Consider the following 25116-nt stretch of genomic DNA (forward strand, 5'->3'; position numbering starts at 1 on the left):
TATTTTAATACCCAGGTCCGTGATCTAATTCATCTACCGTCTAGGGTTGGTCAATCCTAATGCGAGCCCAGCACGCTCTTGTTGCTGGGACTCAATTCATTCTTGATCTTAATCAAGCCCTAAAAGCCCGAGGCAACATGTCATATATATACGAGCGGATGAAAAAAGTTGACGCTTGGATTCGGCCCGTTTTGGCCCACGCCACGACTACCCCATCTATGCCTCCCTTGAATGGGATGACTGATTCTGAATCAATAACTGCGCAAAGTATCCGAAAAATATCCCTTCTCAAGCTTTCGAGGTAAGATCACTCCGTATAATTGCGCTCCTTTTTTTTAGTGTACATGAACAGCGGAACTGATGGTAACAGCGCCCACATCAAAACTCACCGTTTCCGTGCATTCTTGGATATCCCCATTTTTATCAAAAAACACTGCGACCTCACTTGCGCCAGCATAGGGTACCTAGGGCATGAGGCCGACGCACAAGGAAGCTCAAAGCTTTGCTGCGCTTCAACCAACTTATCTAATATTCCTACAATACCTCCGTCGGGTCAATCTCCATCCTCTTGCTCGACAACATCAGATGTCTCTGGCGCCACCACATCCTCCTCAACTTGGGTTAACGAGGATGCGTTTCCATTCACGAATCACGAATCAACGGAGATCTGTTTAAACTCCGCTCTCACCATCGCTCACATGTTCCGCACCCTCCCGTATCCGACCCCAATATACGATGATAAGGATCTAGTAAGTATCTCCCCAAGGTCGCGATCGCCTTCGGATGATCCTGCTTCCGCCCTTCCACGGACTATGCCTTCTTTTGCTTGCTGTGCCATGCAGAGCAGCTATGCCATGCTCATGCTTTATTATAAATCTCGAGTCATAGACCACACTAGCAGTGTAGAAGGAAACCCACTAAAACCCTCTGACGACTTAGCGGATGAGCTTCAGTATGGTTTGGAGTGTGTGATATCTGCCGTTAGAAACTATTCAATAGCGTTTGAGGCGCTGGATGGAATGAGAGGTTAGTAGTTTACACTTTTGTTGAAAGCTCCTTTGTTGGAATAAATCTAATCATTGCCCTCTTTTGGTCGTGCTAGACGAAATTGAAGGCGCTTTCATGACAGCTTTCCCGCAGCCATAATTAGCCCGCAGAGTTTCTTCGACTATCTTAAATCTAGTCTTCCCATCTCGGAAATCACGTCAAGCCTCTGCTCCCGCTCTCTGGCTATCGCGAACGACCAAGCGGGATGCTAAATTTGCAGCGGATACATTTCACTTATCTCCTCTCTCTCTCTTTCCTCTTTTTTTTTTCGCTCTCTCCTCACTTGCAGCGGATTTGAATGATTCCATGACCCACCCTCACTTTACGCCTGATTTCACATATATTTATTTCCAGGATATATTTCCCTTCATATACATAATCTTTCTGGATATGTTAGCCTCATTTTTCATCATACCCGCCAATTTTCTTCTTCCTTCTCCTTACCACCTCCCTTTTTTTTCGTCTTCATTTTCGTTTTTCACTTTTTTGTTTGGGATGTCGCCTGTCCATTTATTTAGGTTGGCCTAGAGGTCATATTTCTTCCCGGATACCTCTCTCCCTTGTATATTACACATCTTTCTGCCTTTTATTTCTTGCAATTTTTCTCGTCTATATACCAATATCGTTAGTCGCCACAGTCCCTCAGTTAGCAATCAATGCATAATGCGTGGCGTATTTTTTTCGGACTTATTATACACCCTTGTTTCCCTTAACCCTAACACATTCCACGTAGCTTCTTCACTTTCTGACATGTTCCTCTGTAACTTATAAGATGCGTATTTGGTTACCGTTACTAAATTACATTATCTATTTACATTAGATCACATCACCATCCCCCCCCCCGCGTTGAACAGCTCGACAAAGGAATATCATATCCAAGACAGGCAGGAACCAGGACGGAATAAACGACACACATCAACAAGATAGTAGAACGTGTGCGTACACAGGACAAAATCTATCTATAATGCCGCTAAAGAAAGAAGCAGTGGGCAAATGAAGAATTCAGAAGAATAGAAAGCAGCGACATTCCAAACGCACCGCTTTTCCTGGGAAACGAGAACAACGCCATTCACTGACCACGCTGTAAAATAGATATAGACAGGAGAAGGTCAAAGAGGCATCGCTCAAAGCTTAGACCTAATCCCTTCAAGGCGAAACTTGACATCTTTCAGTACCTTGCTGGAAGGCTTCCAGTCGTCAAACAGCTTCAGGAGCTCCGAAGTTTCCTCGGATAATTCGCGTCGCACGTATTCTTCCTCCAGGACACCTCGCATGGCGAAAGGGAGGATGTATGGGTTTCCGTTTGGTGAACGGCTCGATGTGTTTATTTCTAGTTTGGCATTGGGAACGGGAAGCGTTTCGAGCGTGAACTCGATAGCGAGTCTGAAAGAAAACGAATTGTCAATAGATTGCACATTTTGCTGAGGGTATCTCATGTATTTTTTTTTTTTTTTTTTTTTTTTTTTTTTTTTTTTTTTTTGGCGCTTTGTTTGAAGAGAGGAGACTGTAAAATCTCACCGGTAAAGTGTTTCGTCGTCATATAAACGGGAATGGCCTTCGCCAGAATATAAACTTCCAGCAAGGGGAGAGCTAAGCTCCCGAATAAGCCCGTGATCAGATATTCCAAGGTTACGTAGTTTCATCGCGAAACCAACGAGTTGTGATAGGCTGTATGAAGGGGTGTTGTCAGAAAATGTTGCCTTTTTGACCGAGGATATAGATATTTTCTCACAAACTGGGAGCGTGGACTCTGCCATTCACAAAGACCGCTCGGTAAATATGGGGATGCGAAATAGTTGAAAAAATAGATGACTGGAATTGAATGAAATCAGCATTTTCTATGCTTCCCATATGCACAGCAACACTCCTACAAGAATGTACATACCTCTAATGACACCAGTTGATCATCTATGCTTCCCACATACACAATCTTCACGCCGAAGTCAAGAGCAGTTTCAAGCGCTGCCAAGTGGTCCTGTGAGACCTTGCTCTTTTGGTTCGCGAAATCGAATAATTCGCCAGCTGATCCACTAATCCAGCGAGATCGATACTCGGGAAATGGCCCTAGATTGACACCCGCCATGGCGCATATGCCAATATGTGCAGAGCTCACACAACCAAAAGCTATCAGCTTCGCAACCAGCATGGTCGCGACCGGAACACCCTGGCTATGGCAAGCTACCAAGATGAAATCGGCCTTCTTGATATCATTGATATGATTGAGGAGCAATTTCCAAAGCAAATCTACACGTTCTGAGATGCGCCCCTCACCTTCAAGAGCTATTTTCTGGATTTCACACGAATATCCATGGGACTCCGTCCATGAGGAAATAGCCTTCGCTGCCATAGTTGAAAATTTGACGGATGTGCCTGTCGGTTGCCCAAGGACAGTGCGAATTAACGGTGCTGGAAATAATCCATGTACCCCGATCGCAAGCGCACGTTTCACACGTGGTGGGTCATTTGTCAGTGTTACATGGCGGGGTTCGGGGTAGTTGTAAGAGAAGAGCAAACTACCAAGTTGCCGAATAATACTAGGCCGCTCGGGTACAGGGAAGCTAGCCTTTAATGTGGGAAGCACCTGGTTAGGGAACGAAATCTTCGTTGTCGAAGCAGCAGGAGACCTTTCCTTCGTAGGTGCAGTGGTCTTTTTAATGCTTGAGTTGGGTTGTTGGCCGGGCAATACTGCTTCTGCTGGAGTTGGCGTCGCTACCTCAGGTTCCGAAACCCTAATCGACGCCGATGCCTGGTTTTGATATTCCGCAGTGCCAGTTGAATCCTCTGTTCGTTCTAGGTTCTTAGTGCTTGTCCCAGCAGGCCTTGTCTGTACCTCTCTGTACCAAAAGAACCAACTATATGACGATGCTGCCCTTGAAGGAGCGACTGTCATATCAACATTGCTGCTGTCCGATAGGAGTGCCTTGTGGTCGGTCTGCAGATCTATATCACTAGACTCTGCAGCGGGAGTTTGAGTGTCCGCACTTGTTCTACTCTCTTGCGCATGACTCTCATTTTGCCAGTTTTCCGCTTGTTGCGAGGAAGCGGATTTACCACCCCACAAGAACCAGGCTCGCTTTGTAGGAGCTGGGTCCTCAGGGGCAGTAGATTTTTGCTCAATTGTAATTGTAGGCTGTTCAGTATCATTTTGTTCGGTTTCTTCGTCTGCACGGGGTAACGGTTCATCTTTGTTAGATTGTATGGCTACTCCAGCAGCATTGGCCGACTGATCTGCTTGCCCTGGCTTCGGAGTGGATTCGCCGCCGATTCTTGGGAGCGGAATCCAACCAAGCCAGCCTGACGTCTGAGTAGGCTGTGTGTTTTGATTTGTTTTTTTATCTTGATTACTATCCGGAATGGTGTCCGCCGGATCACTGAGTTTCTTGGTAACTTTGCCGTTTTGGGCGTCTATCGAAACAGTCGGTAACATGGGCGCTGAGCCACCAGTTATACTATGCTGTGTGTCGCCTTCAACTTTTTTGTCGGATATCGACATATCCGGAACGGAAGCGGAGCCAATTGAAGCAATATTGATCCGTGTGGTGGCTACTTCCGCAGGCAGTGACCTCGTGGATCCTCCGATTTTCTTCGTAAGTCCGATGGAGGGCGGCCTAACAGGTCGACTTTGGTTATGAGGCGTTGAAACTGACGAGTTCCGCTCCGGCGTCAAAGCTGCTTCAGCAGAAATGCTCTCACGAGCAACTTCCGTGACCGCGGGTGCCTTGGGCTTGCGGGGCCAGGATGGGTTATACCAGGTCTAATCAATTACTCAAAAATTACCACAGAACTTCCTACACAACGTAGCAAAATCTGGCTTTCTTACCGTCCTATTATCATTTTTAATGTCTAGCGTTCGCGTCTCTGCGGAAGCGTCAGAGTCCACGGGGCCAGCCTGAGAGGCGGCTGCTGGCTCGCCGTTTTCGTCGTTTGGATTCACCCGCTTTCGCGGTCCCGCGGGCGCCATCGATAGGAGAGGGAACTCATAACACAGAAAACAGTCAATATGACAAGTAACTATTGCGGCAGTGTTGGGGTCGGCAAGGAGGGCGAGAAAAGAACCGTTGGAGGAGAGTCGTGGAAGCTGTTCGATCTGTTGTCTGTTGTCTGTTGCGCCGCATTCGTGGCTCAGGAAGGGGCTTGGCGCGGAATGACCATGATGTAATATGTTTGCATTTGTCATGTGATCGGGCTTGAGGGCTGTGGCTGGAGCGAGATGTCTTGGCAGGCACCAGCCTCATCTGGAAAAAAACATCGGAAGAAATGCGGGAGAGCAACAACAGCAGCCACAACGGTCGAAAAACATACCGCAACGGCCAATTTGTTCGGCAGCACTGGTTGGATTCATGTTCCTGATTGTCTTCCAATCCCTGCAGTTTCGGTTTAATTGATCCGCCTAGCAAAGGTCAGCCATGGCCATCCAGAAGAAGGTAGGTATGCGAAAGCTCCTCGCGCATTTAGTTTTTGATCGCATTCTAACAGTCACTACTAGCATGGCAAAGGCCGCTTGGACAAGTGGTATAAGCTAGCAAAGGAGAAGGGCTATCGAGCTCGTGCTGCTTTCAAGTTGATCCAGCTTAACAAAAAGTATGGGTTCTTGGAGAAGAGCAAAGTTGTAATCGATCTTTGTGCTGCACCTGGCGTAAGTTCCTGTAACCATGCCCCTCCGGCTCCCTGTTGCTCCATGTATACTGATCAATGTTCCTGGACCATTGTAGTCGTGGTGTCAAGTTGCTGCAGAATGCATGCCCTCACAGTCTCTAATTATCGGCGTCGACCTGGCGCCCATAAAACCGATTCCCAAAGTCATTACTTTCCAGAGCGATATTACCACGGATAAATGTCGTGCTACGATACGTCAGCATCTTAAAACGTGGAAAGCAGATACTGTTCTCCATGATGGTGCACCAAACGTTGGTGTAGCGTGGGTTCAAGATGCTTTCTCTCAAGCAGAGCTCGTACTTCAGTCTCTGAAGCTCGCCACCGAATTCCTGGTTCCAGGAGGAACATTCGTTACCAAAGTCTTCAGGTCAAAAGATTATAATCCGTTATTGTGGGTATTTAAACAGCTTTTTAACAACGTGGAGGCCACAAAGCCCCCTTCGTCACGAAACGTTTCTGCCGAAATTTTCGTTGTCTGCCAAGGTTTCAAGGCCCCCAAACACATCGACCCAAAATTCCTTGATCCTAGACATGTCTTCGCCGAGTTGCAAGATCCTACTCCAAACCACGAGGCAAAAGTGTTTAATCCTGAGAAAAAGAAGCGGAAGCGAGATGGGTACGAGGAAGGAAATTACACTCAATTCAAAGAAATTCCCGTCAGCGAGTTCATAAACACGACTGATCCAATCTCAATTTTGGGAGAATACAACAAGTTGAGCTTTGAGCAGTCAACTGGTGGAGACCTTGCTTTGGCAACCCTCGCGCGACTTCCAGAAACCACAAAGGAAATTCAACTATGTTGCGAAGATCTCAAAGTTTTGGGGAAGAAAGAGTTCCGTAATTTGTTGAGATGGCGAATAAAAGTGCGGGAAAAGTTTGGATTAGCTGTGAAAAAAGGGCCTAGTAAACCAGATGAGAGCGAAGAGGTAGCTGAGGTAGAACCAATGGATGAGGAGCTTGCAATCCAACAGGATCTACAACGGATGCGGGACAAGGAGACGTCGAGGAAAAAGAAGGAACGAAGAAAGGAGAATGAGCGAAAACAAAAGGAAATAGTACGGATGCAGATGCATATGACAACCCCCATGGAGATCGGTATCGAACAATCTGGACCTATTGGAGAAGGCGCTATGTTTGCACTTAAGCCCGTTAACCGTGCCGGTGATGTAAGCCAAATAACAAGCGGCAAGATGGTGCCTGTTGAAAGTGACGATGAGGAGGACGATTCGTCAACCATTGATGAGGACTCAGATGAAGAGGAAGATCGGTTAGAGCGCGAGTTAGATTCCATGTACGAACGATACAGAGCTGATCGGGAGGATCGGGATGCAAAATTACGCGCCAAAAAAGCTCGCAAAGACTTTGAAACGGAGGAATGGGAAGGGATTTCTGATTCCGATAAAGAGGGTAGCGAGGATACAGATGGCGACGATACTAGGTTGCACGATGCAATTCCGCGACCTGCTGTTGATAGCAAGGGCTTGTCTAACAAAGCTGCGATGTTTTTCGATCAAGATATATTCCAGGGCTTAGGAGACCTGGGTGATGAAGATGAGGAAGATGAGGGAGGTGAGACAGGTTCTGAGGGAGAGACTGCAGCTCAGCAGCAAGAAAATGGAGCGGAAGATGATGAGTATTCTGATGTTTCTGAGAGCGACGATGATAATTCGGAGACCCAACAGCCCCCAAAGCTTGACAGGAAACAAACATCCGAGAAACGTGAATCCAAAAGTAAAATGAACCCGAAGGGAAATGATATATCCCCTGACTTTGAAGAGGAGGAGAAACAAGATCCCCGAAAGAAAAATGGACAACTTGGTAAACCTTTGCCCTTCTCAAGTTATTTCCTGGGTCTAGAAGTAATCGACACTAACAATTCATGTCAGACATCGACATAATAACAGCGGAAGCCATGGCTCTTGCCCAACAAATCGTCACGGGCGAGAAAACAACACAAGACGTCGTCGACGACGGATTCAACAAGTACACTTTCCGCGACAACGACGGACTCCCCGAGTGGTTCCTAGATGATGAAGGCAAGCACTCCAAACCCCTACGACCAATCACCGCCGCCGCAGCGGCCGCAATCCGCGAAAAGATGCGCGCCATAAACGCGCGCCCTATCAAGAAGGTGCTGGAAGCCAAGGGCCGCAAAAAGTTCAGGGCTGCACAGCGGTTGGAGAAACTGCGCAAGAAGTCTGCGTTGCTGGCTGAAGACGAGGCGCTGAGCGAGAAGGATAATGCGCAGACGATTGCGCGCATGATGAGTCGCGCGATGAAGAAGAAGCCAAAGCAGAATGTGAAGCTTGTGTGGCGAAGGGGGCCAATAAGGGTATTCTGGCAGGCCCAGGGGGGTCAAGGGGAAGTATAAGATTGTGGACTCGAGGATGAAGAAGGATATTAGGGCGGAGAAGAGGTTGGCGAAGAAGAGGAAGAAGAATTAGGGGTTGTTCTTCTTTTTTTTAAGGATGATGGGGATTTTGTTTTGTTAATTGTCTAAATTTAGTATATGGCCTACATTCTATGCTCACTTGCGGGAGGAGTTTAGAGTATGGGATGGATAAAAATAAGATCAAAGAGAATAACTATGCTACTTCTCTCCTTCAGCTGGGCTTCAAGCTCGAAATGATGCTCTCAAATCCTAATTAAGTGCTGGCTCTGGTCGAACGGTTTGAAAAGAAAAATGAAAATTTAAGCGCAGGATGCTATCATCTTTATCCATTTCTCCACTTTAAGATAATTTCCCCGCCCAATATACTTAGAATCAAAAAACATATCATCCTTATTCAGTCATTGTTTACTCCGTAAATGTCATTAGATACAATGAATTTATCATCATGAAGCGCAAAAGAGAGATAGTAATGTACATACATACATCCCTGCCATTCAGACTACTTCCATCAGCCATATATACACTTTTTTCCACATCTGCCTCCCTCCCGAAAGTCCCACTCACCCGGCACAATAAGTGCTCTTCCTTCTCAAAAACTCCCCATACCTCCACAATAACACAGGCGCCACAATCCCCAACCCCGCCGAAATGAACGCCAACAATGCATTCCCCCAGCCCAAACCCAACCGAGCATACAGAGTAGGCGCAAAGAGCGGGAAACTAAATCCAGCCAACGTCCGCAAAAAAGCAGCCGCGCCCGTCGCGGACGCAGCATATTGGGTGTATGCATCTACAACGTAGGCCTGCGCGCACTGGAAGCCGATGATGAGGCCCGTTGCGAAGATGGCAGATGCGATGTTGGTGATTATCCAGTGGATGTGCGGCTGCGCGGTCCAGCCGTAAGTCATGAGGCCGATGGGCACTAGGAGTCCACCGGGTAGCATGAGGGGGATGCGGAATTCGGGACGGCCTGGGTCGTTATAGTGGGCTTTTAGGCGTATGTAGATCTTGGGGTTGGTTAGCTTCTTTGATTTTAGATTTTGGGATTCCGCTAGAAGTTAGGGATGGATTGAGGTGGGAGATCTGGGTTAACCAGGGGTAGATGAAGCATATACAACTTCTTTACTGACTCTGTCCATGATTGGAGCGCATATTTGCAGGCCTATCACAAACCCGACGCCTAGAGACAGGTAATTTAAACTTGCTATGTCGGTGGTTTGTTTGTATACTCCTTCCCAAACGAGGGGGAAAGATGAAAGGCTGTAGAGAGATGTTAGTTATGTGTTTTGTCTCCCTCACGTATGGGAGAAACAAAATATTCATTAAACAGTACTACTTACACCAGATACATGAGCCCATATAAATATGCTCGATATAACGCGAGGGCCTGAATTGTTGGCTGTGTGCCCAGCATAATGAACGGCCTAACAAGGCTTTTGCGCAAAAGGATACTGAATGTACTGTTTTCCATTTCCCATTTGGTCCGCAAAGCATTATTTCCGGTGCTCTGTCGTAGCTTTTTAGCTTTATTTGCCAAAAGTTTAGGTGCATAGGTTTCCTTGAGGAAAAGAAAAGCCACAACTTGGACACCTGCGTCAGCAATGGAGACGGACCAAAAGATCCAGCGCCAGGTAGTGTGTTTTGCTATAAACCCCCCAGCTTTGTGGTAGTTAGTTTCAAGCGTGATTCTTCGAAGGGCTTGTGCCGTGTCAAGTGTATTTCACTCACCAACAGGGCCAATAGCAGGGCCAATGAAAGGAGCCAAGCTATATACAGCTATGGATTTCCCACGCTCCTCAGCTCTCCAACAATCGCTAATGACTCCTCCACCCAGCTATTTTTGCCAGAAAATTAGGGCGAAAGGAAATTATGCATGCTTTTTTTAAGGGACGGACGTACAGCTTGTGGTGCGCTTCCTCCAAGACCACTAAGAAACCGAAACGCCAGGATTTGTTGCTTGGTTTGCGCAAAACCACATGCAGTGTTAAAAACCAAGTAGAATAAGTTTGCCAGCTGCAGGATGGCTACTCTGCCGAATATCTCTGACAAAGGGCCCAGTACAAAAGGGCCAACAGCATATGCCAGGAGGAATATTGACATGACTAAGACTTGCTCCATAGACGAAGTAATGTCAAATTCCTTCCCTATCGTGGCTAACGCCGGTGCCACCATGGTGGATGACACAGGCGAGATGAAGGTGAAGGACGAGACGATAAGCACGGCAGCCCACTTCGCAGAATGAGCCCAATTGAGAGGATTTTCAGGGTCTTCTGGACCAGACCAAGTAACCTGTCCCATTCAGCAAACTAGACCATTGAGGAAACAAGAGTCGGGGGATTTACCAGATTTGGATCTTTACTTGAGCTTTGTATTAATGCCAGCCTGGCGGCTTCAGCACCTTGGTATCCTTGATATTGTCCACATCGGGTCGGATCTTAGATACAGAAAAGGATGAGTCTCATAATAAAGGAAACGGCTTGAGGCTTGAACTCCTTGTGGTTGAGCTACTCACTACATTCTTCAAAATTGTCACTTGAGAATCTACCGTTGGGAGAGTGATAGACGTATTCCGCAAACGGTGTGAAGCTTAACGGTGGGAGTTGATATTCATCTACAATCGTAGAAGTGCGAGAAATGACGGACGGGATAGAAGGAGAAATCCTCCCATTGCGGGAATTGCGTGTTTCCATTGAAATTTTGCGAGAAGCCCCAACAATAGAATATGGTGAAAGTAAACGAGTGTATGGCGTTCCGATCTTAGATGAGATCAGGCATAAAATGCAGATCCATCTGGCATTTTGAAGACATCAGAACATCCGAAAAATATCGGAGACACTTTTCAGGAACCTAGGAAAACTGTTCCACACCGCCACGATCATTTGACTGACCATGCAGGATTCAAAGACATTCTGCACTGCTAAGAGTGGTAACCCTGCATAAGAGAGCCTTAGGAATTGATTCATCATCATTACTATGCCCACATTGTAACAAGTAACAAGAAACCTGATCAATTAGAGATACTATACTCGGTCGGAGCTTTGCCCTGAATGTCAGGATCAACGGTGACACTGCTTTTTAGGTGAAATGGTTCTAAGCTTCTGCTAGCGCTCGTATTATGCATGCAAGTTAAAACCAATCAACATCCCGAAGCACCCACGGAGACTGTGCGGAGAATAATAATGTGTAGAAGATGTATGGACATGCGGCATGCCATGCTATAGTTAGAAAAGCATCGAACTGATGACGACTCGTGGCTGACGTGGTTAAGCAGCCACAGCCGACGTTGGATTAGAGTGGATCAAGCTATGGGGCAGCTGTGGAGCAACTGTGGGGCAACTGTGGAGCAAGACATGGGGCCGAGGCTGTGGCTGTGCCAGTGCAGCTAACCAACAGCCTGGGAATGAATGGAGGAGCAACTACTCCGTACTCTGTAACGAAGCAAGGCAATTCATATTAGTACAAGGCTAGCGACAACGGATTCTGCATTGTTCATCCCTCAGCCCTATCCTTGTATGTAATGTACATGTGACTTACCTTTCTTCCCCGGCGGCGATGCTCGGCTAAAGTTGACCCTTGAACTCGGCCACCCGAAATCCATGCCCTAGATTTTGCTGGTATCTAGAGTATCATGCTATGATCGGACGTCCACCTTAGTGGTAGCCCTATGGCGATGACGACCACTCCTGCGAGCATATACTTCTTGATACAACGGGAAACTTCTGCCTTCAAGGGCTACTCTCTAGGTATCTAAAAGACAGTCAGAGACACCTTTGTCTCGGAGAAAACTGCAGCAGTAGATCCCGACATTGCACTGCCCACGTTTCGAGTGAGACAACCGAAAACACCAGAGCTACCTGTGAGTCTGCACCCTTAAGCGTTGCTGGGTGACTGGCCTTGCATAGGCCCTGGTTGAAACCTTCCCGTGTCATCCCATGCTGAGCTAGATTGCCCATGATTTGTTGGAGGAGAAGGTTGGCAGGGGCAGTGGTAGGTAGCCGCTGGTGATGGAGCCAACGGGCCGAGTCCGAATTCGGTTGCTGGCCACGTTATAGATTTCCTTTTTTGCTCAAGTAGGGCTTTCGGTGTTATCCTGCCAATGAAGGAAAATTGAAAATTCTCTTCTTCCATGCCCGAAGCCGGTAGCGAACCCGGCGTGATTCCCAAGGCCTTCCTCCTATTGGCAGTGATAATCCTTCGTTTTGTTGGTTCATCGACTTGCTTGACTGATTTGGTTTTAAGGAAGTCGGATACGCGTCACTATATACGTGTATCTTTTGCGCAGGCCGTTTCCATGCTAGAATAGAATATAGGCTAAACGTCGAACAGAAATGTGAAAAGCTTCCATCGATGAAGAACGGAGTGAACCAGGCTATCAAGACATCATTTCCGCAAGGCGCACGGTAGTTAGTACGACTGATTTCACATGAAGTCAAATGACACTGATATCGAAAGATCGGGCCGCAGCAAGATGACTTTTGCATACGCAGCCCGGTGGTGGCAGGGCTAGTAGGACCATCAGGAACATAAATTAGAGCCGGAGGACGCATATTGTTGCATAGAGTAGATCAGTATCCTCTCGTTGAAACATGTTGTTCCATGAACAAATCATACATTCGCTTTATTCTCTCGTTATACCCATATTTGCCCTTATCAAGCAATCTTATACGCTCGTTTGCACACCCTCGAAACCGCGATCCAAGACAAAAATGATAGCACAGGTCATTCCCATGCAGATGCGCAACGATGATCCCATCAATATCCCAATTCCACCGCCAGAAGTGCAATCACCCTTGCGCATCCTTGTTTGTCCATCGGGATTCAAGGAGAGTCTCGATACACTTGTCGTAGCTGATTGCATCGAAAAGGGAATCAAACGCGTCCTCCCAAATGTAATCGTGCAGAAAGCCCCCTTATTCGACGGAGGAGAGGGGTTCGCCCATGCCCTTGTTGCCACCACTGGTGGAGAACTTCGACATTTGAAAATCACCGGCCCTGTTAACATTCCTCTCATCTCGCATTATGGTATCCTTGGTGGGGACCAGTCGAAGAAAACTGCCGTTGTAGAAATGGCTGCTGCCGCAGGGTTGCGCTTGGTTCCCAAAGACTCCCGTGACCCAACCATCACAACTACTTACGGAGTCGGTGAGTTGATGCGCGCAGCCCTAGATGAAGGAGTGGAGCGACTCATCGTCGGCTGCGGCGACTCAGGAACCAACGATGGAGGTGCTGGCATGCTCCAGGCCCTGGGTGCACATTTTTTTGATATCCACGGAAATGAGCTTGCGCCGGCAAGTGGCGGCGCAGCCCTTTGCACAGTTGCAGATATAGACCTTTCCGGCCTCCATCCCCGTTTAAAATACGTTGAAATTGAAGTCGCGTGCAACTGCCAGAACATCCTGTGCGGTCCTAAGGGCGTTGCACGTGTATACGGACCGCAAAAAGGCGCGACCCCCGCCGAGGTCGAGCTACTCGACACCGCACTGAATGCCTACGCTTCCGCCGTCAGCAGAAAGCTAGGGCGCGACATATCCACCGTCCCTGGCAGCGGAGCTTCTGGCGGAATGGGTACCGGCCTCCTACTCCTCGGTGCCAAGCTGCGGCCCCGTTACGAGGCAGTGACAGAATACTTCGGCATCAACGACGACCTGTTCAGAAACTGCCATTTAGTATTCACTGCGGAGGGACGCCTTGACTCTCAGACGCCGCAGGGCAAGATCCCCGCAGAGGTCGCTTTGCGTGCGAAGAAGCATGGGTTGCCCGTCATTGCGCTTGCGGGTACAGTTGGCCCCGATGCTGCGGCCAATTATTTGATTGGCATCGACGCTTTTGCGAGTATAATGCAAGGGCCGATACCTCTTGAGGTCGCTATTGCAGATGCAGAGCGGCTTTTAACGGATGCGGCGGAAAGTGTGATGCGTGTGTTGATGTTGGGCCAGTCGCTACGAGTTCGAGATAGCGTCGTCGCTGGTGAACGCGCTTCCTTGCTGGTGCAGCCTCCTAAATAACTCATTTATATGTGTATTAAGGTGGGCTTGCTTGCTTGAGTGACTCACTTGCTTGTGGATTATGTTACCAATGTACAGATTATATATACACACATTTTGCCCCTCTGCTCTCCACGTAGTTTGTCGTTCTTTTTGTTTGAGCTAATGTTCAGTTTCAATATCTTAAATGTATTGATCAAAATTCTAATGATCAATGATTGTTAATATATTATAGTTTTCGAGAAAAGGCTTCATTTCTTTGACCATTCTTGATTTGATGAATGAGGCTAGGGATGCGTGATTCAGCAGAGATGGATGGACGTTGCCTTCGCTTGACCCAACCTCATCATCTACGGCAATAAATATATAGTTACTCTCTGCTCTGTATTGAGTATTATGTGGAATTAAGCTTTTACACTGAAAAACATTTCAAAAATTCATTTGACTCAAATGTCACTATTGGCTGCTGTAATTATCAAAGAATAATAACTTGTCCTGATTGACTGAAGTGATAAACTTCAGTGATAGTATAGTAGTTAGTTACTCTGTTGCCATTTGAACCCTGCTATGAGAATGCTCAGTCTGAGTGTCATAGTGAATATTCCAATCCACAAGCTTTGTATCTTGGTATAATAAGATCAAGACATTGGAGCACTCAGTCTGCAAAATGACCACATCCAGTGAGTTCCACACATCTCTCTCTTTCTTGTAGACATCCCCTTGTTGGATACACTGTTGCAGCAGCCGTTTGTAACGGCTGATGCACCATACAAACACGGGCTGACCACGATAAATAAGCAACCGCAACTTGTTCTAAGTCGGGACTGAACACCATAAACCGTGGAACAGCTGTGCTCCCGGTCCGAGCTAAATAAATAAGCGGGGGATCTTGCATGAACCTCCGTCTCTGCTCTATTTATTAATAGTTCCAGTTTAGCCTGCCATTACGCCGCTCGTCCCGCCCCTCCTTAATGGGGGTATAAATTCAGCAGAGAGTGCTTCCCCGCGGCTCTCAGTAGGTCCTAAGTGCTGAGGAACTCATCAAATTCAAAGTGTAAGAAGGTAGACAAAATGAAAGACATCAACAACTTGCCTATCGTTCATTGTAGGAATGTCAACCAATCACCCCGCCCCCCCCCCCCCCCATGTTAACCGGCCAAACAATGTGAGGCCCCAGGAGGATATCGTAAAACCTAGTACATACGGAAACTTTTTTTTCTCGATGAGGCTGTGATAGAGAGTGAGATAAACTCAGCATGCCTACCCTCTCGTCGGGGACTAAGGTTGTATCATCCTACGCCTATGGCAGGTCTTTGTGGGGAAAGATGCGCCAAGATCATCGCAGAGCTGCCTGACGGAACCACCAAAAACTATTTCCTGAAAGTGGTGTTCTCGGAGCTCTCTTGTGAGAGGCTATTTTCCTTGCTGACATGAACGTGCTATGCAGGTCTTCAAGGGGCCAACTGGTTCGATCATGTGCGAGGGAGAATTCGAATTCATGAAGTCTCTTCACAATGTCATGCCAACCATTACCCCGAAGCCGTGGGCCTGGGGGGAATATAAGAAGAAAGAACGTTACTTCATGCTCACAGACTTCAGGGAAGGTCGGCGGTGAGCAGCGGTCAAATTTACAGCAAGGTTTGGCCCAAGCTGCACAAGAAGTCCGGTTTCCCAACTGGCAAATTTGGCTTTCATACCACACTACCTGTCACGGTACAGCAACTCAGGTCACTGCGAGATGGAAGGACTCATGGGCCGCACTTTATCGAAAACAACTAGTCCATACATATGTTCACGACGGATCTCGACAAAAACGGACGCTGGCCTGAATTCGAACGGCTCTGCGATCTGACGTTTGAGTAAAGTCATTTCAAGACTTCTAGATCCTCTTCAGAGCGAGGACAGAAGTATAAAGCCGTGCCTCCTTTCATGGAGACTGTTGGGATGAGAATACAGCAAGATACGTGGAGACGGGAGAACCATTTATCTTCGATGCCGGCTCGTTCTAACGGCCACAACGAGTACGAGGTGGTGGGAACCTGGAGAGCATCTCGACATCGGTTGAGCAGTAACTAAGGCTTATGTAAGGGCCTATAAGCGCAACTTTGCCGGTATGTATCTTGACATGAAATTGTTGTGATTCCCCGAAGGCTAATAATACGGCGAAGAGGATGATTGGGGTGGCAGAAACCTGCTCAATTCCTTGGGATTCAACATTGGAACCGCTATCTTGATTCCAGGCTGCAACCAGTGAGAAGTGGAAGTCTTACGCTCATCCTTTCCCCCGAAATTAATACTCAAATATATACATATGTATATATATATCTCTCTTGTAGGGTATTCGAAGATATGAAGGAATTGTGCCGCACCTACTGCCCTGGTGATTATCGTTTACTTGTTAAAGGGCCACAAATCCGCGCGCAAGATGATATGTACTCGGAGGCAAAGGAAGCAGAGGATGAGGAAGAAGAAGGAGGAGGAGGAGGATGAGACTTATTCCCGTAATCTGGTTGCAGGCCCAAGTCTAGGTCAAGTCGATCTTGGAGGTTGGGTTGGGTGTTAGTTATCCCACCCAACGAGTGCTATGAACTTTTAATGAAGCGTACAGAGTACTCTATAGTTACTCCGGTTTCAGACACAAGTGATCCTATCATGAAAAACACGTAGGGGAATATAGAGCTCCAGGCCAGGGCTCAAGGCTTCGCTAACCGATAGACCCCTATATATATATGTGTGTGTGCGCGCTTTCATCAGCCCTTTCCAGTTGCTCTCGCTGCGTTTTCTCCTTTTCATTTCTCATAATGAGAATATCTGTGTGGCATAGTGGAATAGCCTCTCTCAATTTTGAGGCTATGGGTTTGTTTGTGCTTGAGCATCGACCCTATACATGTATGTATTATTACGCTTACGGGCGACATAAATAGAAAAAGCACACGAACTCAAGCAAGGATAGGCATTAGGCATCTATCATGAAAGCAGGCTTTACCTCGAGTCAACAACCATAGACCATATAGGGACCGAATTTTCAGCCATTAAGACACAAAAATCAAAAAATCAAAAACCATCTGTGTTCCCTCGCAGGGCATGATAACTGTCTTGGCAAGGATTGAGTATTGGGGAATAATGTGAACGAAAAAAATAAAAATAAAAATAAAAAATAAAAATAAAAATAAAAATCGAAAATGATAAAAAAAGGCAGAAGAGAAGAGCCATCAAAAACACTTTTGAAGTATGGTATAAAGTTAACCGCCCGAATTTTTTATCCCGAACTTCTCTAATCATCTACAGAAATTGAAAAAGAAAAATATATATATATATGTACGTGAGAAAATCTTTCTTCTAAACGCAAGAAAGGGACCGATGACCATCAAGGGAAAGGGAAAAATACAAAATAAAGGAAGTCACGATTCCTCCTTCCCCTCATGATTAACCACCAGGAAAGAACAGAACACAATCGCCGCACCAAGCCAGTACAGCGCGCTAGAGTATTGTCCTTGGATGAAAATCTGCGCAACAAGCGAAAGTGGAATGGTCAGGCTGAGGCCGACGGTGACCACCAGCGGTGTTGTGAGGAGCATGGCATATGCCCAGAGGATGTCGGAGACAAGCGAGGTTAGGGAATTAACCTGGGTATATCGTTAGCCTTTTTAAATCCATAAAAATGTTTTTCAGGAAGGCAAAAGAAAGAAGGGGGAGGAAAGGAGTGCGTATATAAAACACATACAATCACAATCAACCAAATCCGTCCCGTATGCGGCAACTCAAACGTCTCCCAGCCCGCCACGTGAAATATGATCATACACGGCCATAGTAGGACAGTATTGATGAACCCCACCAGCCCGAAGAACAGCGCCATGTTAACTCTACTCTCATCTCCAACCTGCTTCTTCATCACGATCGTATACACGCCGTATAAGATGGCGCTGAAAGCGGCCATGGCGTCGCCAATGGCGATTTCAGTGGCCGATTTGTGCGGGAACGAGCCGCGGTTTTCATCGTTGTTGGCGCCGGATAGGTCGACGCGGGAGATTAGGACGATTCCGGTTAGAGAGGCGAAGACGCCGAAGGCTTTGCGGATGGTGAATTTCTCCACGCCCAGGACAGCGCCGAATATCAGGGTCCATACACCTGCGGGGATACATGGGTGAGATTAGTTGAAAACAAAAAAAGAAAAAGGTGCATGGGAAGAAGGGGGGGGGAATACAGCCAGAGCATGTGCTAGAAAGTGGAAAGCTTAGAGGAAACGAGTGTAGTTCATACCACTTGTGGATGTTAATATGGTCGTACTTCCGACGGTTGTGAATTGAAGACACGCTGCGGCGAAGTAATTTGCCTATTTTTGCGAGATTTATCTCATGTAAATAATCCAATTTTCAACAAAGGAGCCCAGAATACATAGAAGCTTTCCCACATACCATAAACTATACAGATATGTTAGTGAATGAACCCGTTCTAACAATCAAACCCAAAACAAGAAAGGAGGGGGTGGCCATTTCTTACCCACACCAAACAGAACTCCAAGCTCAACTTGGCCGTAGCCTTAAAACCCAATCTCTCCGGAGGAGCATCCATCTTATCATCGTCGTCGTCACCCAGCGCGCCATCATCCGCCTGCAGCACCCGCTGGTATCTCTCCCCCGGCACAGAATCCCCGGGCGCACTCACATCATCATCCGCTGCTAGAAACGGGCGATATTCGTGCGCGGCCCCGTGTGAATCCAGTTGCTCGAGAAGCGCGCGGAATGTAGTGTCTTTGGATAGTTTCCCGGCTCTCCATATGCGGAAGAGTCTATGGCCGAGAATTGAGAGGAGGGGGACGATAAAGAAGGTAGTGTTGACGTATGTAACGAAGAATGGCTTGGAGTAGGTATCGTCTGAAAAGATAGTCTGCGTGGAGAAGGGAAAGGAGCTGTTAGAGTCCCGGTTTTTGGTTCCATAGGGGTGTGTTGTTATGTATGCAAAAATGAAAAGGGAAGAGATAAAATAAATCCCGACACCAACATGTTAAACTGACTCAGAAACGGCCAGTTCAATATGCAATAAATATGCAAGCAAGCAACATTCATACAAAGAGAAAAAGAAAAAAAAACTCACACTGGCCAAAAAGTTCGACGTCGTCCACAGCACAACCACAATCAGAAGCAATATAATTCCCAATGTCCGCCTGGCGATCCCCAGGGGCAACTTCTTCGCACCGCTCCGTTTCCGCTCTGAAGTCAGTGACCGGGATGTGGATCTGGACCTAGGCCGTGCAGGCGCAGGAGCAGACACAGATGACGTGACGCTTCCCGAAGCTTCATCATCGACCTGCATGTTCTCAACAGGAGTCCCATCATGGTGGTGATGCGGCTGCTGGTGCTGTTGCAACAGCTCTCCTCCATCACCTCCTCCGTCCATCAGCCGCTCCGTACTCCTTTGCATTTTTTCCTTTCGCGTGTTCTCCGTTTCGGGATATGGAAATAACCCTCCAGCTTCCGCCCCCCCGTTTGTTTAAGATGTGTGGGCAATATTATGATCTGGATGTGATAGGGTGAATCACAGTAACTACTCCTCCAGAAAGAGCTATGGTGAGTGGTCGTGGGATCTCTGCCATGTGCATAGTGAGCTATAACGAATGCGTGGGGACCGGGGAGATATATCGCTCTCAGAGGAGGAGGGATGCCACATTTGGTCTCCCCACCGGGAAAGAGAGGAATGGATTTGTTGTTTTCGTGGCTCGTGGGGATTTTAGCCAGAGCTGAAAAAGTTCAGCATCAACAAAACTTGCATGGTTGTTTGTTGCACGCTGACGGACAAAGTTGTAGCAATTGAGTTAAAATGCAGGCCGTCGTCCCCCGGTTTACTACTGGGACTAGCGCGGGAAGATCTGACCAAACGCGAACCATCTGCGGGGATCCGTATTTTGTAACTCCAATCTGTATAGAGGTCTCATAAACAACTGGCAAAAAGATCCGCCTTCATCTACGGAATAGAGTGGAGGATAGGTATGTACGGGAACATGTTCCCTCGTTGTAAATAGCTGTTGTTAAGCAACAAGTTTCCTTTAGTCACTCTAGACATCTAACTTTCCAAACTCTATTTCTCGAGGCATGGCCTGCTGGGCCTTTATATTTCCAAAATAAAGAATAAAAATTCAATACATTACTGGCTCCGTTCAATATCCACATGTATGTTCAGAAAAAACCCCGCTCTGTCAACTTCTCGAGAGGGTGGGAATGAATTAAGTATAGCGAGAAACTATATAGGTAGCAATATCAAAAAGTATTGACAAAAACGCCAGGAACACCAAGATGAACAGAACAAGTGGGGAAGGGGAAAAGGAAAAGACGGAAGAAAGATGAGAAATGCTCATGGAGAAAAGTAGAACAATATTTCCACGTAACAAAGGGAGGACGCCTCACTGAAAAAACATCTTCCACAGGACTTTGGGAAAGGTGCAAAAACAAGATACTTTCCAACGGGTGATTGATGCGTAGATGACAGTCTAAGGTTATCAGGCATGGGGGGGTATGGGTAAGACTTGATGGAATGGAAAATATTAGCAGGCACAGCTGTCACGATCGTTATCAAGGTGGATGTTAATGGGATCAGCAAAATCTCCGCTGTACTCTTCTGATTCTTCCTGCACCAGAGCGCTCTTCGCGATTTCTATTTTCAGAAGCATCATAAGTTAGATCATAGAGATGAAAACGCTTTCGTGAGGAATGCAGCTCCTTAATAAAAACCTACCTTCAAAGGCCTGCTCGACATTGATCGCCTCTTTGGCGCTAGTTTCGAAGTAAGGAATATTCCCTTTGGACTGACAATATGTCGTGGCTCGTTTTGAAGATATCATTCTTTTGCTTTCTTCCACGTCGATCTTATTCCCCAGCACGACCTATAACCCGGTGACCATGTAAGCGCATACCCTTGAGAAGGTAGAAAGAACCGGCAAATAATATATATGTGTGACCTGCTTGGAACTACTTACAAAGGGAAAACTTTCAGGGTCCCGCGGGCTCGCCTGGATGAGGAATTCATCCCGCCAGCTATCCAAGGTCTCGAAGCTTTTGGAATTATTCACGTCGTATACCAAAACACAGCAATCGGCTCCGCGGTAGAATGCCACCCCTAGCGACTGAAATCGCTCCTGCCCGGCCGTATCCCAAAGCTATATTCAGAGAAGAGATAGCAAAGGAGTCAGCAATAGCTCTTGCATACCGCAAGGGAGTCATGTTCGCCAGGCAGGACGGCGAGACAACAGGTAAACAAGGGAGAGGCCATACCTGCAGTGTCACCAATCGGTCATCCACCAAAACGTCCTTTGTAAGATAGTCCGCCCCGATCGTCGCCTTGTAACTTGAGCTATATTTCTTGTTGACCTGCCATGCTCCCAACATAAAATGAAATAAATAAGCTTCATGTTCTTCTTCCCATAGTCATCCAATATTCATATATCATAACGGAAATTGCCGCAGATGGTAGACAAGGAGCTCAGTGCAACTGACATATTGGTTCATCAAACTCGTCTTTCCCACGCCGCTATCACCAAGGACGATGACCTATATATTTCCAAAGAACAGAGAGAGCACAGTTAGTAAGGTGGCAAGTTGGAAGGCGGTTTGCTGTGACGAAACAGCCAACGAAACGAACCTTCAAGAGGAGCTTCTTTCGGGTAGCCATATCTCAGACGTAACCGCTCAGGCGAGGATGTACACCACAATAGAGGGAAAGCGGAGGGGGAGAGGGAGAGGGAGGGGACGGGCGGGAAGGGATTTATAATAGAGGTTGGCGGCAGGGGAAGAACTGCTGGGGTTGGATCGTTCGAGAAGTGCGGAGAGAGAGAGGCCTGGATTGGGTAGTTATTTGGAGGAGTAAGGCGACCTAGTCCAATTCCACAAGCTGTCTCTGCCTGGGCTGTCTGGGTAAGTCGGCGATAAGGACAACACGTGGAGGGGGAATAAGAAGCGGGGTTATATATAGTATTAGAGTCAAGTATATGTGTTGGGAAGAACAAGCGACTCAATGCGAGGATGAGGATGAGAAGGGTGTGTGATGTTGTCGATTATTATTATTAATTGTCGATGGGGATGTTATGGGGAAGAGGAAGCATCAGCCAACCACAGCCACAGCCACAGCCAACCAACAGCCGTTCACTAACTTGGCCAATGCCGGGCGCGGAGGGGGCTAGCCTGTTTGGGCACTACTACTAGGCCTGCCGCTGCCTTTTGAGGAAATCTCTGCTTGCACGGGAATGACGTTTTTTACTAATGACGGAGTTGTATGTAACATACATATCATATCAAGGGATTATTAGTTATTGATAAATATCAGAACTGTTGAGGGAATATCAGAACCACCGCCATTCTTCTTAGTTGTCCAGGTAGTAGACCTGGGATGGCGTCTCTTGTATTGTACCTAGTACGCTGTAATACGTAATACACCAATATCAGAGTTTCCTTCCTCTGGTCTTTGTACTCCGTACAGATTGAAGCAGTGGCCATATAATCACGTATCGTATCACCTTGTACTCTGGCTTAGGGATAGTTATACCTCTATAGTCTGTAAGATGGGGGTGCGGCCACTCAGAGCATCCCATTTTCGTCGCTGTTTTAAGCTCATTCCTGGCCACGTGACTCAAAACCTACGCCGCTTTTATTTCAATATCACACCTCAAATCTCTTTAACAACCATTTTTCACATACATACTCGGAGACAGCGATAGTCATGATGTTGTATCTGCAAGCTATCAATGCTCAGCCTCATTGTAGCACAGTGATGCTTAGACTGGCCGCTGAGACCATGAATTTCACATTTAATCTCATTTAATCTGATTTTATACATTTCTTGATATGAATCCCGCTAGACTGGCCAGCAGGATCATGAATTTCACATTTGATTCCATTTGATCTGGTCTCATACATTTCTTGGCGTGAGTCTCATCAGAACCAAGTCTCAAAAAAATCTGAAAATGAATCATTTCTGAGAGAAATGACATGAAAAATGATCAGATTTAATTCAAGAATAGTGAAATAAGAGTAATTTCTCAGAATAAACTATGAAAGATAATTATTCTTTTAAAATCAGAATAAAACTGAGACTGAAGATTAAAATCAATCTCATTTAATTTATTCAGTGATTACTTATATAATCAGAATTTAGTAATAATTATTAATAATACTTATAAAATAATTAAATACATTCTTATACAAGTTTATTCTTTACTTTCTTATAAAAACTATACTTTTCTGATATATTATAATCAGAGATATTAAACTGTCTGATAATTTTATATTTTATAATTATGAGTTTCTTGATTATTTCTTCTTATAATTATTCTCAGTGATAGTAATAAATATCTCAACTTAAGTTGAATTTTCACTTTATTCTTATCTCTATCAATGAAATTATCAGAATATTATATATTATCAGTGTAACAGTTAAATATATACTCTTAATAATTTTTTATAACTCTAGAATTGATTTAATATATAAATTCATCAGATTATCTTGAAGATAGCAGTTAAATTCAGTTTTATAAGTATATAGTTTTATCTGATTTTCAGTTATAATTAATATATATAAGTTCTGTTTCAAAGTTAGTATTATAGTTCTATAAGATATAAAGTATTATTAAAGATTATTACTTATTAGAGAATTATATTTCACTGTTTTTATATTTTAAATATCTGTTTATTTAAATCTCTGATAGTTGATATTATAGTAGTCTCAGACTAATTTAATATATAAGTCTTATTTCTTCTCTATTTAATCTTGAGAAGTATAAATATTAACTTAATAAAAGAGATCTAGTAGAGCTGCTACAGTATAATACTTTATAAAAGATTGTTCAGTTTTACTGTAATAATATATCAGTTTATTTCTTACAGTAATAATAGTCTGTGCTATAGCATTATTTCAGACTGAATTTCTTTTTAAGTGATTCAACTGCTTCTTAAGATAAGTAAATAAACTGTTATACACTTATCAGACTGACTGCAGTATTGATGTATAAGTGATTAAAACTGTCTTTATTATCTTATAAAACTGAAACAGTAAATCAATCACATATTTTAACTGAGTTTACTTTATATTAGAAAGTTTCAATATCTGAATCTTTTTCTAATTAGAGTGTTATACTTAATAATTAATTATCTGATATAATTGAAGAGTCTGAATAGTTATTTTATATATTAAACTTTACTATATTCTAATATTCTGTATTATATTCAGTGATATAACTGATTTATTTATTTATTAAATATTATAAAATCATTATTATTATTTAAAGAAGATATAAATTATATTAATAATATTTTAAATCTGTGATATTTAAATTATTAATTAATCTATTCAAAATTAATAGTAGTATTATTAAAAAATATTATTAAAAAGTAATATTAAAAAGTATTATTAAAAAATATTATCTTTTATAAAATGAATATAAAAGTTACTTAAGTAATTACTTTCATCTCATTCTCATCTTAAGAATCAGTCATCTTATTATTCTTTATCTTAATATTAAAATTCTTTATCAGTGTTTGTATTACAAGTTGAATTATATAAGTAATACAGAGAATATAATCTTATTTATTATTTCAGAAATACAAAGCTAATTTTTACTTCAAGCTCTTCATTATAGTATAGTTATTTACAGTATTATCAGTTATAATTATAAGAAGACTGAGACTAATATCTTAATAGTTATTTTTAATCACAGTTATTAATATCTCTGCTATATAATTCTCAGTATAATTACTGATTAATAATTCAAATTCAATTAATATCTCTTAATAAGTTCAGTTCTTATTAATGTAATAATATATAACTCTTATAAATATAAGATTATTTATACTAGTTTATATATTCACTGTGAGAGATACTCTTTGATGATTCTTCAACTCTGATTCTAGATATTATATATTAACTTTGTAGTGTGTCTCAAGATTGAACTGAAGACAGAATCAATGTGAAATATAAAGATTTAAATTAAGTATTTAAAGAAGTATTCAGAATTCAGAGTTTTCAATTAATTAAAGAGAAAGATTCAGAGATATA

The 25116-nt window shown here is 44.7% G+C and overlaps 7 protein-coding genes across 8 annotated transcripts; 3 read left to right on the plus strand and 4 right to left on the minus strand.

The window, feature by feature from the left end:
- Positions 1 to 1145: 1145 nt before the first annotated feature.
- BDCG_05201 (uncharacterized protein) lies at positions 1146 to 5162 on the minus strand. Its single transcript, XM_045420864.1, has 5 exons — positions 4868 to 5162; positions 2933 to 4801; positions 2780 to 2859; positions 2566 to 2715; positions 1146 to 2430 (listed from the first exon to the last, which is right to left on the minus strand). Exons 1-5 carry the CDS (start codon positions 5006 to 5008, stop codon positions 2172 to 2174), a joined length of 2499 nt encoding a protein of 832 aa, XP_045276879.1. The 5' UTR covers positions 5009 to 5162; the 3' UTR covers positions 1146 to 2171.
- BDCG_05202 (AdoMet-dependent rRNA methyltransferase spb1) lies at positions 5111 to 8684 on the plus strand. Its single transcript, XM_045420865.1, has 4 exons — positions 5111 to 5471; positions 5534 to 5683; positions 5760 to 7521; positions 7590 to 8684. Exons 1-4 carry the CDS (start codon positions 5454 to 5456, stop codon positions 8072 to 8074), a joined length of 2415 nt encoding a protein of 804 aa, XP_045276880.1. The 5' UTR covers positions 5111 to 5453; the 3' UTR covers positions 8075 to 8684.
- Positions 8206 to 14416, minus strand: BDCG_05203. Of its 2 annotated transcripts, none has more exons than XM_045420867.1 (9): positions 14149 to 14416; positions 11630 to 14092; positions 10608 to 11523; positions 10438 to 10529; positions 9995 to 10384; positions 9824 to 9929; positions 9436 to 9754; positions 9226 to 9355; positions 8206 to 9102 (listed from the first exon to the last, which is right to left on the minus strand). In XM_045420867.1, exons 3-9 carry the CDS (start codon positions 10783 to 10785, stop codon positions 8656 to 8658), a joined length of 1662 nt encoding a protein of 553 aa, XP_045281166.1. In that variant the 5' UTR covers positions 10786 to 11523; positions 11630 to 14092; positions 14149 to 14416; the 3' UTR covers positions 8206 to 8655. The 2 variants fall into 2 exon arrangements, with proteins under 2 accessions (XP_045281166.1, XP_045281167.1); XM_045420866.1 differs by having other exon boundaries at positions 9214 to 9355.
- Positions 11524 to 14644, plus strand: BDCG_05204 (glycerate kinase). The gene has a single exon (XM_045420868.1). It carries the CDS (start codon positions 12682 to 12684, stop codon positions 14098 to 14100), a length of 1419 nt encoding a protein of 472 aa, XP_045276881.1. The 5' UTR covers positions 11524 to 12681; the 3' UTR covers positions 14101 to 14644.
- A 737-nt stretch (positions 14645 to 15381) lies between these two features.
- BDCG_05205 (uncharacterized protein) lies at positions 15382 to 16569 on the plus strand (the record flags this gene model as incomplete). The annotated part of the gene is made up of 6 exons (XM_045420869.1): positions 15382 to 15465; positions 15527 to 15690; positions 15714 to 15792; positions 15859 to 15938; positions 15963 to 16100; positions 16416 to 16569. 6 exons carry the CDS (start codon positions 15382 to 15384, stop codon positions 16567 to 16569), a joined length of 699 nt encoding a protein of 232 aa, XP_045276882.1.
- A 247-nt stretch (positions 16570 to 16816) lies between these two features.
- BDCG_05206 (uncharacterized protein) lies at positions 16817 to 20136 on the minus strand. Its single transcript, XM_045420870.1, has 6 exons — positions 19174 to 20136; positions 18580 to 18966; positions 18495 to 18500; positions 18340 to 18412; positions 17804 to 18207; positions 16817 to 17705 (listed from the first exon to the last, which is right to left on the minus strand). The coding sequence occupies exons 1-6, from the start codon at positions 19498 to 19500 to the stop codon at positions 17481 to 17483; spliced, it is 1422 nt and encodes a 473-aa protein (XP_045276883.1). The 5' UTR covers positions 19501 to 20136; the 3' UTR covers positions 16817 to 17480.
- A 4-nt stretch (positions 20137 to 20140) lies between these two features.
- BDCG_05207 (Ras-like protein Rab7) lies at positions 20141 to 22407 on the minus strand. Its single transcript, XM_045420871.1, has 6 exons — positions 21712 to 22407; positions 21567 to 21620; positions 21345 to 21440; positions 21050 to 21229; positions 20809 to 20956; positions 20141 to 20727 (listed from the first exon to the last, which is right to left on the minus strand). Exons 1-6 carry the CDS (start codon positions 21739 to 21741, stop codon positions 20618 to 20620), a joined length of 618 nt encoding a protein of 205 aa, XP_045276884.1. The 5' UTR covers positions 21742 to 22407; the 3' UTR covers positions 20141 to 20617.
- Between the last annotated feature and the right edge of the window lie 2709 nt (positions 22408 to 25116).

Source organism: Blastomyces dermatitidis (genome assembly GCF_000003525.1).
Source record: "Blastomyces dermatitidis ER-3 genomic scaffold supercont1.5, whole genome shotgun sequence".
Taxonomy (NCBI): Eukaryota; Fungi; Ascomycota; class Eurotiomycetes; order Onygenales; family Ajellomycetaceae; genus Blastomyces; species Blastomyces dermatitidis.